General features: G+C 31.1%; 1 protein-coding gene and 1 long non-coding RNA gene across 3 annotated transcripts; both read right to left on the bottom strand.

Annotated features, from left to right (window-relative positions):
* Positions 1 to 1,042: 1,042 nt before the first annotated feature.
* LOC25494254 (4-coumarate--CoA ligase) lies at positions 1,043 to 7,548 on the bottom strand. 2 transcript variants are annotated; one of them, XM_013603074.3, is made up of 5 exons: positions 6,447 to 7,466; positions 5,058 to 5,253; positions 2,059 to 2,272; positions 1,772 to 1,874; positions 1,043 to 1,546 (listed from the first exon to the last, which is right to left on the bottom strand). In XM_013603074.3, the coding sequence occupies exons 1-5, from the start codon at positions 7,464 to 7,466 to the stop codon at positions 1,418 to 1,420; spliced, it is 1,662 nt and encodes a 553-aa protein (XP_013458528.2). In that variant the 3' UTR covers positions 1,043 to 1,417. The 2 variants fall into 2 exon arrangements, with proteins under 2 accessions (XP_013458528.2, XP_039689339.1); XM_039833405.1 differs by lacking the exon at positions 1,043 to 1,546 and adding an exon at positions 1,553 to 1,687 and having other exon boundaries at positions 1,733 to 1,874; positions 6,447 to 7,548.
* LOC112421105 (uncharacterized) lies at positions 2,421 to 5,049 on the bottom strand. Its single transcript, XR_003011085.2, has 2 exons — positions 2,820 to 5,049; positions 2,421 to 2,662 (listed from the first exon to the last, which is right to left on the bottom strand). It is a non-coding gene; the product is annotated as an uncharacterized lncRNA (long non-coding RNA).
* Positions 7,549 to 12,576: the final 5,028 nt, after the last annotated feature.

Below are 12,576 nucleotides of genomic sequence, written 5' to 3'. Positions count from 1 at the left end.
TCTTTATTCGCCAATCATCATTCATTTTCTTTTTTGGATTTCAAAGGCCCTATCAACCCTAGATTTTTTGAGATAACTCACGATGCTTTTAGGTCTATGCTTGATAATGTCAATCCCTCAAAGCAAACTTAACTTCTTCAAGGTATATTCAATTCATCCAAAACAATCAATCAAAGCAAAAAGATGGTTCAGATAACGAGTACATTGCATTCCTTTCCTTAGCCTGATTTCTTCGTGAGGGAAAGGATATTATATTAAGTAAACATTTTGACTTGGCTTTATGAATTTTGCACTGACTTATATGACACTCTTTCAAAGAGTCAAGATTACCTTTCAAATGCAGGTTGCCTTCTTTGACTTCTACAATTATGGTTGAATGCTATTTATGTTTCAAGTTTTCAAGATATCAATATCTCTCTACCTATTGGAACTCCTTATCATGGTAAACTTGCACGCTTGACAAAGTTCGTGACCCTTTCTGATTCGATGTCTTCCTTTATGCAACATTTCGAATGGTTTTGTACTCTTAAACAACACCATTCTTATTTCTTGTTTATCCTATGATGTGCCTTTTAAACTTGATCTTTGTTTCCTTAACTTGCGTTTTGACAATTGTTATTCGGATTGACCTTTCTAAGAAACCTGTTAAAAAGAAAGTTGAAAGGAAGCCTTGCCAGTCATCGAATCTTCAGACAGAGAGGAAGAACAGAAAAAACGACGGAAATTAGCAAATCCAGCCATTCATTTCATATGTGCACTCTTCTGTCGTAGAGGTAATCTTAAGTGTTTGAAAAGCTTTCATACAGATGATTTAACATGTATGTTTCAAGCTTATAGGATCGAACTAAACAAACTTCGTAAAATTATATCGACATTTTTCAAGTTTTCATGTCATTTTTTGTATAGGGACATTGCCTCCAAGTAAACCCATGTTTGAAGCTAAAACCGATGTGACTAACAGATTTAAGGAGTGCATCAACCATAAAATCGAAGTCCATTTTCCTATAGAAAAATACTTTTACTCTAAACTTACTTTGCCAACTTTAAACCTGAAATGCCCAAACATGCAATTAATAGTACTCACAAAGAGCTGACAAAAAGATTAGCATTACATGTTCTGCCAATTACCAATTAGTGAATCCCCTAACAAGCAGGGAGAGGAATAGGCCTATTGAGTCACAGGATTATCCCTACAAATCATTTTTAATCACATAATTAAAGAAACCGCATGGGTTGATCCAATATGCACATAAAATACACATTGCAGAGAAAGAATTTGCACCCACAGAAACAGATATTGCACATAACACACACAATAGTACTTCTATTGTTTTGGGAATATATTTTGTCTCCATGCATACAATTGCATTTTCATATGAAGTTGGTGTAATTGTATTCATCTTTGTCACACACGGACTTAATTTGTGGCAACTACTAGACCTTCGTTAAGTCTCGCAGTTAATTCCTTTCGCAGAATTTTTCCTGAGGCGGCTTTAGGAATTGTTTCTGTGAAGTAAACTCTGTTTATTCTCTTGTAAAATACAACCTGCAGCAGATTAAAACCACCTTAGTTCATAATTCTCTTACATTTCCTATTTTTGCAACAAACATATGTAAAGTAATAATATAATATGCAATACACTAATAGTAAGAAAATTATTTTTGACTGCACACCTTTGCATAGCAATATTAAACTATAATCCTTAAACTCATCTTGACACTCCCATAACAAGAAAATTAATCTACTAATTTGGTAAAGATTAAAGAGAACCTGTTGCGATATGTATTGCTTGATTTCATCCTCGCTGATCTTTGAACCATTTGATCTTACAACAAAAGCAACTGGAACTTCTCCAGCAGCTTCATCTTTCAATCTAAAACCAATACCACCATTATCATTATAATTAGTCATTCAAAAAATCACACTTAAATAAACTACAAATATAGAGAAAAAACATATAATTAGCAACCAAAGTTAGTGACGGAAAAAATAAAATCTTCATTCCCTCGTTACAAATGGATTTCATATTTTTTTTAATCTCTAGTCTGGTTACTTACGGTACGACAGCAGCATCAGAAATGTTTGGATGAGCAATCAACAATGCTTCGAGCTCAGCAGGAGCTACTTGGTATCCTTTGTATTTAATCAATTCCTTTAATCGATCAACAATGAAGAGTTCGTCGTCGTCGTCAATTAAACCAATGTCACCTGTGTGTAGCCATCCTTCTTTGTCTATAGTTCTCTTTGTCGCCTCAGGGTCATTTAGGTATCCTGATCACAGTCACAAACCATGTCTAGCATAGTAAGTCTCTAGGGGAAAAAATGAAAAATAGTTTCTGAAGAGTGTATTAAAATGAAAACATATCATATTAAATTATTCTTATAAATAAATTGTCTTAAAGTTAACACTCACAAATTCTTTTTTTTTTTTTTTATGAAAACACTCATATGGTTAGGTGAGGATGTGGACTTGTTTTTTTTTATGAAAACACTCATGTGGACTTTGTCCACTTGAATTAGTGAAGTGAGTTAGGTGAGGATGTGGACTTTTTTTTTTTTTTTTTTATCTAAATAAGAACCTATGGTGCACACACCTTTTCTTCTTTTTTTATTTGACAAGGTGCAGACACCTTTTTATACAATATCTAAATATAATCAAACCTTTTTTTTTTTTTTGTCTTAGATGAAGTGGTAATCCACTGAAAATAAACTCACACACAACTGTGAGGTCCCGGATTCGAACCCGGGTCATGACGTCCGACCTTGCAATTTCGGCATTTGCCAGTTGAGCTAGGACTTCTAGACAATATAATCAAACCTTTATTTTAACAAAAATTATAAATCAATCCTAAACCTTAAAATACTATATACAACAGTTCAACCTATAGCCAATTTTATTCAAATCAAAATAAGTTATCGAAGGCAGAGAAACAAGTCCTCGGAACTCAACTCAGATTTCCTATATCACTGATTATACACATTTCCATGGTCAAAGGATTTGTGATCATGCAAGATTAGATGGGTTAGATCTTTATCTCGAAAATTTTAATATTTAAAAAACAAAAAATCAAAATATGTTTATTTTATAGACAAGTTGATTTCAAACTAATTGTCATGGATCCCGTAACTGCATGAATGTATCTTCTTGCCCCCTGCTGCTATTTTAGAAGTTAGATTAGATTATTGCTTTAAAATGAGAAAGTGACCTAAATTAATGCACACGACAATTGTAAGCACTTGTCCACTTTAGCTGAAACCATTTGCATGATTTTTTTTTTATTTTAAGAGGCTAATAGCAAGTGATAGAAAACATTTCGTCAAAAAAAATGTGCGAGAAAGCATTCTGCATTTTTTTTTTAGCAAAGAAAGCATTTTGCATTATTAAAATATAGAAAAACGATTTTGTGTTTTGATGATGCATAGGTGAAAATTAGGCATAACATAACAATACTTAATAAAATGACGAAAAAAAATTAGGATTAGTATAGTTGGTGGTTGGGTCACCTAAGGCCCGTTTTTTCTTTTTCTTAGTTTTGAAAGTCAATTATCTTTAACATATCTTAATAATACGTTGAAAAATAAGGAGAAATGAATATATTTTCAAATAAATAGAACAATGGCAATTTGAAAAGAAAGAAAAAAATCAAGTAGCATAGTGACTATAAATTAACCTCTTAAGGTGAATAATGAGGTAAGACTTACGCAGACGAAAATATAATTATTAAATCGGAAGAATTTATAATTTCTCTAATCAGAATAATTAAATCTATTTATTTGAATGTCTAATAAATTGTTCCTTCCAATTCCTATTATAAATTGTTCCCTCCAATTCCTAATTATAAAACCCACCTTTCAAACTTCATACTTCTTTGTTCCCGGTATAAGACTACTTTTAAATTTTCACATGCATTAACAATTTCTTTACAAAAATATCTTTATCTAATTATAAGTTTCATTCTGTTTTTTTTTTTTTTTACAGGAATGTTTCATTCTGTTTTTCTTCTTTACAAACATTCTGTTCTACTTTATACTATGTTTATTTTTTAGTTATACCATATATACTATATGCTCGTGAACAATTGGCCCAATCATTGTAAACGAGGTGCGTGTGTTAATCTGCTTTCGGTTGGAGCATAAATATGTGGAGAAGTGATAATACCGTTATCACGTTGACACATGTCACAATTTGATGTAGGTGTAGAATTGACATGTATCCATGTGGTTTCATACACACACAAAAAAAATCACATTTTATGTCTCTCACATGGTGTGGTACAATGTGTGCACGGAAAAAAGGGTTTTCATGAAACATTGGCTCCATTTGTTTAAGCTTTTTTGCCAAAAATATCTATTTTTTTCCTTAAAAAATCTCTTTTTTCATTTTTAAGTGTTTGTTAAGGATTTTTAAAAAAATCATTTTATTAAAAAAATCTATTTGATCCTAAAATGAAAAGCTATTAGGATTAGCTTTTCTCAAAATCTAATTTTTTTTTTCAACAATAATGAAGTAACACATGTACAAATTAAAACTTTTTTTTTAAATGGATTTTTTTGGATAGTATGCAAACAAAAATAGTTTTAGATTTTTTTAAAAATCTCTAGATTCTTATAACTTAAAATCTTTTTTTTTTTTTAAGTCGAAATAGCAAAGAGCCTTAAGTGCAACTTTTACTGTCCCCACCACCAATCCACGATATCATCGATCAAAATATTTAAAATATTTGTAGTGATTGCCTTGCAATAAAACACCAAATCATCAACTTTTTTATCCACCAATCTCAAACATGACCCCTCAACCAAATCATCTACTTTTTCATGCTTGGTGCATGTATATTCAATTTTTTTGAATGTTTAAGTTGTTGCTTTTAATTTATTTTTTAAAAAAAAAAAAAAAACGCTACTTTTAAGTTTTGACCTAGTTTCAACTTTTAGACAAATGCCCTTAGCATGACCTTGTTAAATTATTATAAAAATATATATACAAATGAATACCCTTTCATATATTTTATAAAAGTAGAGTACAATGAGAGGAGGATATAGGAATGGGAATGAATACCTTTCATAACCTTGGTGCCTCTAATACAAATTTCACCAGCTTTGTTTCTTGGAAGGGAAGCACCAGTTTCTGTGTCCACTATTTTCATCTCAGCGTTTCTTACAACTGTGCCACATGCGCCAGGCTTTGTCTTGAATGGTTCCTTTGCAAATGCCAAGCTAATTGAAAGTGGTCCTGCCTCTGTCATTCCATATCCCTGTAGCATCATGTATCAAATTAAACCCACGAGTTATTTTTGAGCATCCACAATGGTGAGATTTTCACCATTTAAGACCTGGTACCTAATAGGTGCTCTCATTGTGGAAAAAAAACTTAGGGGTTTTAAAAGATTCAAGGTTTAACTTAAGACCCCATTCTTATATGGGCCCACATAACCTTTTATTAAAATAATAATTTTTATGGCTATTAAATAATATTTGTGGGATCCTATTAGACTTTTTGTTAAATGATCTCAATTGAGTACTTATTAAATACTATTATTAAAATATTATTAAAAATTGATATGTCCATGTAAGACCCGTTTAAGAACTCGAAGTTAAGGGTCTCCACCGTGGATGCTCGTATTTCTTTATCTTCTATTACATTAATTATTTTTGTTCACCAGCTACTCTATTACTTTTGCCCCATTTATATTATTTGTAATAATATCTTTTTGAAGGAATAACCAAAGAGAGTGTAATTGCACCATTGTCTAGATTATATTAACTATTTGTAAATCATAATAAAAAGTGGTTCTAAAAGTAAAATTATCATAATTAAGTTTGTTTACTTTAAAAAAAATAAAAATAACTTCTTAAAGAATATCTAAAACTTTTGTACGCTAATAAATTGTGAAATGGGGAACCAAGTAACCATCGCTAATCATTTGTGTAAACTTAAAATAAAAAAAGATCGCGTTAACTTGTGCATTTAGAGCGTATGTTCATAATTCTAATATATTAAAAAATATTATTTAATTTGTATGCACTTTTTAGGTTAAAAAGTTGTATACATACATCCAGTCATTTTTTATAAACCAATTAATAACAAATTTAAATCTTCTTCTCAAAAAAAAAAAAAATTTAAAACTCAAGTTCTTAAATTATATGTATAAAAAATTCTTATATTTTTTTATGTCACCACCAAAGAAAAATATATTTGTTTATTATTATATTTTTTATTTTGGTGGTGGTGATATGTATTATTACATAAATCTTGTTATCCTTACCATAGCTGTACTGCAATAGCGACGTTACGTTACTCTACTAAAATTATTATCACACGAATGAAAAGATACCTTCTATATTTTATCCAAATAATAATAATATTAATGAAAATGTTAATATAAATGAATCATAAATTTATGAAAATGTGATTATATATAAATGAATCATAAATATGGCACCAAACCTGTCCAAGTACAGTTCGTGGCAACCTATCTTTAACAGCTTGTTCAAGTTCCATTCCCATGGGAGCAGCACCAGTTATCATCACTCTAATAGATGACAAATCGTATCTCATAGATTCTCCACTTTTTACCAATGCTAAAACAATAGGTGGCACAAATGACGCTACCGTCACCTTATACTTCTCAATAAGTTCCAAAACCTTTGTTATCTCAAATTTCTCAACAATTAAAACAGCAGCACCAGAACGAATACCACATAGTAAAATCGAATTTAGTGCATAGATATGAAACATAGGTAACACACAAAGTAAGACATCTTCGTAGTTAGTGTATTGGTGTGGATTTTCACCGTCAACTAACTGTGATATTGTTGTAACTAAATTTTCATGTGTTAACATAACACCTTTTGGTAAACCAGAAGTTCCTGAAGAAAACGGTAACGCAACTACATCGTTTGGGTTTATTTTTACTTCTGGTAATTCGTTTTCATCAGCATTTGTTAAAACAGAAAAATCCACAACATTTTCATCTTCCTCCGGTGATGAATCAATGCACACGATTTTGATGTCGATGAGTTTTGCGAAATCGTTGATTTTATTGAGATATACGGATTGTGTTATGATGAGTTTAGATTTTGTTGCGGTGGCTTGTTTAGCGAGCTCCGATGAGGTGTAGAAGGGATTTGCGGTGGTGATAACCGCGCCGCGGAAGGAGGCACCGAGGAAGGTGAGTGCAAATTGAGGAGAGTTACGGAGGACGATCATGATGACATCACCTTGTTGGATTCCAAGAGTGTTTAGACCGGCTGCGATTTTGCGGACGGTGAGGTGGACGTCGGAGTAGGTTAGGGTTTCGCCGGTGTCGCCGTTGATGAGACATGGACGGTTGTTGAATTGAGAGAGGTTTTGGAAACAGTAAGAGTGTAATGGAAGGTGTGTTGGAATTTCAATATCGGGAAGTTTAGAACGGAATATGAATTCTTGTTTTTGTTCTTGTTGTGGAGGAGATGGAGATGGTGACATTTTGATATTAGGAGAATGAGGAAAAAAAATGTTTTATTTTGATTTAGCTAAGGTTTGGTTGATCTGATGGAGCTAATTTGGTGTTTATATATATTTGTATGTGTGAAATGTGAATAGTGGTAGTTTGGTTATGGTAACATCAATAGTTGTTGAGACAGGGACAGCCATATCATATGGATGTCATTTGCAAATGTGTTTTGTCCACGTTCTAATTACTTTCTACACCACTATTTCCTCACTACTCCATTATTTGTTGAGACAGGGACAGCCATTTGATTTGAGACATAATTATTCACTACAATATTTTTTAACTTCAATCCTCAAAAAAAAATTACTTCAAGTCACACGCCATTAGTTATATATTTTTTCACTGCAAGACAAGGTGGAAGAACATCCTTTCGGATTTCGATTTCAATTTTCTTTTAGAGAATAACTCAATTAGTTTATATAATTCTCGTCGACTGGTGGGGTCTAAGATTTTTTGAACGGGGTAGGATCTAAGTAGATTGACTCACAGATTTTAGTGGATGTTTGAGGTGGACCGATGTTGCACTTGTAAGACTTTTCAATCATGCATTGCACGGTAACAAATCCAATATTGGTTTATGGTGCATTTAGTTTACACTACTAAATAGAATGCTACAACTTATACCACTAAAATAACATATTGTAATAGCTTTTTTATCATCCAATCCGTTAGAATAAATTAATAATATATCAATGACTTATATTGATGGTGTAAGTTTGAGCAATCTATCTTGGTTTATACCTTTATATAATTGCATGAATCAATCTTAAAGTATGTGTGTTTGCATTGTTGATTGTTGACTTCTTACTGAAGCTGACTTATATCGCATCCAATAAGGATCAATTTATTTAGTACGTTTTATACAATTGTAATTTGTAAATTGAGTTTTTTCCACTTGAATTCAATTTCATATTGTGTTGAACACTAACTCGATAATTAATCTCGGGGAATTTAAACGGAAGTATATCATAATACTCTAGCACATAACTAATTACCGTAGGCAAGGAAAGAAGTGTGTTTATAACTTTATTATAAGGCAATTTCTATGATACACTCGAAAAATTTAAGTGTACCGGTGCACCTATATTTAAATTAATTGTTTAATAAATTGTTTTTTTAGAAAAAATATATTTTCTATTATTTACAATTATTATAACTATATTTTATTTATTAAAAGTATTGTTGAAGCAAAATTCAATTTTCTAAATTTTTTACTACTCATAATAGTGAATATTGATTATTTTTTCGATAAAATGTAAAAAAAGTTAGTATGATTCTTATAAACAATGAAATGGTGTTTTTTTTTTAAATAATATTTTCTAAAATATAAAAGTCGAAAAATAGCTCTTTGTTACATAAAAATTATCGTTATATTATTAATTCACGAAACAGCAGTGGGTGATAAGTATTATAATAACTATATAAACTATCTATTCACATATTTAATTATAAGGTCAATTTAGGTAGTTGAAGTTAAGTAGAACACTAGGTGGAAAGCTTATGTGTTAGACGACGTGTTTGATTATTTATTTATTTTAAAAAATTTAAAATAAACCATCAAAATTGATATATGAAATAATTGAACAAGATCTTTAGAGAAACACATTTCAAAGTTTTAAGTCAACAGTACCATGTCATCTCAAGTGGGTTACATAAGTTTGATTATAATATTTGTTAAGAATATTTCAGTTTAATTATATTTGATATTTTTAGTTGGTTGAGTCTGTTTCGATCGTCGTAGTAGGAATGTCATTCCATGTTGACTTGATTTCTAAAGAAATTATTTTACAGATTGACACCAACAATATAACAAAAATATATAATCTAAATTCTTTTTCTTTTAATGACACCAGCAACATTCTTTATTATGGAAAAATTTGTTTATGGGTATAATTGAAATAATGAATAAGTAAGTATAGATATACTAATCTAGTTTGTTACACTTTCTAAAGGATAAAGGAAAAAAGAAATTGGACATATATATACTCATATCGTGTTTGTTACACTTATATTTTAATATTTGAATTTACTCTTATCTATTTGTTATATGTGTTATTTGTATTGAAAGTTGAGGGTAATTTTGGGAAGAGAAAAAGTCAGCCTAAAAGAGTCAAAACATGCTTTTTTTTTTTAAATATAGTATTGATTATATATGAAGAGGATGCAAATTTTGGACTGAATTCTTTATAATTTCAATTATACCTTTAACCAAATTTTTCTATATTAATATTATATTATTTGTTTTATTAAAAAAGGTAGAGATTTACATATTTGTTAAATTATTGTTGTTATTGAAAAATATAAGCACGATTTTTTGGATTTTTACGATTTGAAAGTCACAAATATTTGTACTTATAATTTTAGTCAAAATCAAAATTTCATATAAAATACCCTTCATAATTTACATGTGTTAGTGCAATAAAAAGAGCAAAAAGACGGACACGTAAGTGTTCATCTTTTCGCTGGCAAACATAAGGACAATTATTGATAACGATTTTAAAATCCAATCTTATAATTTTTTTCATTATATACGGTATAATTTCAAAGGCTTTCCGCGACATTCAAAGACCATAATTCTACTATGTTTTTCAACAGTAGTATTTTTGTTCATTGACTAAATCACCCTTGTTAAATGAAACTATAAATTCCATAATGTTCTTCAACAATATAAATTTTAACATGTCAATTTGTGGGGACCTTTTAGATTCATCCATGCCCTTTTGCTTGTAAAAGTAAATCCAATAGTACCTAAACAACTTGCCAAAAAATAAATAAAATTAAGAGGTCTTGCACAGAGACCTATGATGGTCTCGTACCGTAGCCACAGTCAACAATTTTGTTCGACCAACTTTGAAGGGAAATTGTTTCTGTCGTATCTTTATTAACGTGTCTTACGGAATCATTTCAATTCAGTACGCGAAATCATTTCCCTATTTTAAATTTGTAGGTGCATGTAGGTGAATGAAGTACTACCATAATATTCCAACTTAATCTTCTTACATACATGGTTACATCTTTAGTTGTTGAGATAGGGACAACCACTGTATATATGCCCAGGAAAACCACATATAAAAGTCTCAATTGATTCATAATCACACTAGCGTCACTTCTTCGTCATGTTTTTGACCTTCTACAAAAGGGGTGTATGGAGCCAAGTGGTCAACCACGATAACAGTTTCGAAAAGGTATATGGATTAGTTTTTGGAAAATTGTTGTTCACATATAGTATATGGTTAAAAAAACACTAGTAAAATATTAAAATATTGAAACTTCAGCGGTTAACTACCACGTAACTTCAAACCTGAAATCTTACCGTGAAGTTGTTTGTTTTTCGTAGATGTAACTTTGTTGCAATGTTGAGTTTTTTTTTTTTGTATTTTTTGTTACACACAAAAATTGATATATGGGTAGTTTTTATTGTTTTGTTTAAAGATTGTGAAGTGAACCTGTGAATCTATTACTATGTCATGAACCCAAATTAAAATTTAGAAATTGTTTTGTTAATTTTTTAAAACTTACTGAAGTTGATTTTAAATAGAATTAGAATAAATGAAAACTCAAAAAATGTTGTTATTGTTTGGATAGACAGTTGAATTGAAGTTGTAGTGGGAGAAATGGGTGTTGTTGTTGTTACATGGAAAGAAGAAAATGGATTGTGTAATGTGTGTGTTTTGAGAGGTTGGAGATGATGAAGATATAAAGGTTGGAGATGAATATGAAAAAAGTTTGGAGATGATGGAAAATTTCAGGTTTGAAGCTCCGCAGTAGTTAACTAGCGAAGTTCCGCGGAAGTTAACTGCCGAAGTTCCGCGGCAGTTAACTTCCTCCAGTTAACTTCCGCGGCAGTTAACTATCGAGGAGGTATTTCGGTATTTTACTGATGTTTTTTAGCCATATACTATGTGTGAACAGCAATTTTCAATATTTTGTTGTACTGGGCCTAAAGCCCAACATATACATGGGCCTTATGACAACTTTATTTTCTGGGAAATTGATGTTTTCCATTTTGTTTTTTCTCATTCACCCATTTAAAAAGTGTCGGCGTGAGTTAACTCACATTGAAAAATGTCGAATGTGAGTTAAGAGAATTAGCAATTTTAAAAGGGAGAAGAATAATTTTTTATTTTCTGTCAAGGGAACAGTTGTGTAATACACATACAATTTTTTTTTTTTTACAAAACTTAATACACATACATAGTTTCACCTTTTTAAAATTTGCACATTCAAAGTGATATTGAGGTATGGAAAGTTCCTCCATTTTCGTTATTTGCAAGGCTGGCCCAAGGTAAGATGAGTCCTGAAGTGACATGAGCTTTAAGGTTGAATAAATCATTAAGAATGCCCAATGTGTAATTTAGGTTAGATATTCAACAGGAGGTCTTATAAAATGGGATTTCCAAACCAATTAAACATGTCATTGTAGTCGGGTGAAAGATTGCATTGCGGGTATCTAAGTTGTATTAAAGTTTTACATTGCTTAAGTTTTGTATATGTTGGATGTATAAATTTATTTGTCCACCCTCGCTCTTTGAACTATTTTTTGGTACGAGATTCAAACTCATTTAATATGGTATCAGAGCCGGATTTAATGGTCCAAATTCTACCGTAAACATTAGAGCAGATGTTGTTTCTAGGAGACGGTTACAACGTCTCTGTCAATAAAAGCATGACTGAACGTCACTCATTCTCAAGACACTATTTCACCATTCTTAATTAACACACACTCATTCTGATTTTCTCATTGACTTAAGTGTCAAGTGTTAATCTGGTTTGCAGGTCTCTTTCCCTCGTTGGAGAACAGTTTTCTCCGCACCGCAATCATTCCTCTGCCACACCTAACTCTCCCTAACACGAGCACATTTCTACTAGACTACTCTAGAACAGTCCCAATCGACAATTGACATTCCTAATCTATCGCTAACGTGGCAGCTATATCATATCATAAACAAAGCCACATAACAAACTCCTCGTGATAAATGGATCATTGGTCGTATAAAGCAGTGTGTTTGATTTGGAAGAGAGATTGTGAAGAGAGAAGTTGCCAAGAGAGAGTATGAGAAGAGAGAAAGAGATGAGAAATAG

The sequence above is a fragment of the Medicago truncatula genome, chromosome 4, assembly GCF_003473485.1.
Source record: "Medicago truncatula cultivar Jemalong A17 chromosome 4, MtrunA17r5.0-ANR, whole genome shotgun sequence".
NCBI classification, from domain to species: domain Eukaryota; kingdom Viridiplantae; phylum Streptophyta; class Magnoliopsida; order Fabales; family Fabaceae; genus Medicago; species Medicago truncatula.
Note: the sequence above shows the minus strand (reverse complement) of the source record. Positions and strands in the feature narration are given on the sequence as shown.

Bases quoted from the DNA above. Each gene is read 5' to 3' on its own strand.
- LOC25494254 (XM_039833405.1), bottom strand. From the start codon at position 7,466: ATGTCACCATCTCCATCTCCTCCACAACAAGAACAAAAACAAGAATTC. The intron at 5,254-6,446 runs GTTTGGTGCCAT...ATGATGCTACAG, and splicing joins CACGAACTGTACTTGGACAG to GGATATGGAATGACAGAGGC. The intron at 1,875-2,058 runs GTAAGTAACCAG...TATTGGTTTTAG, and splicing joins TCTGATGCTGCTGTCGTACC to ATTGAAAGATGAAGCTGCTG.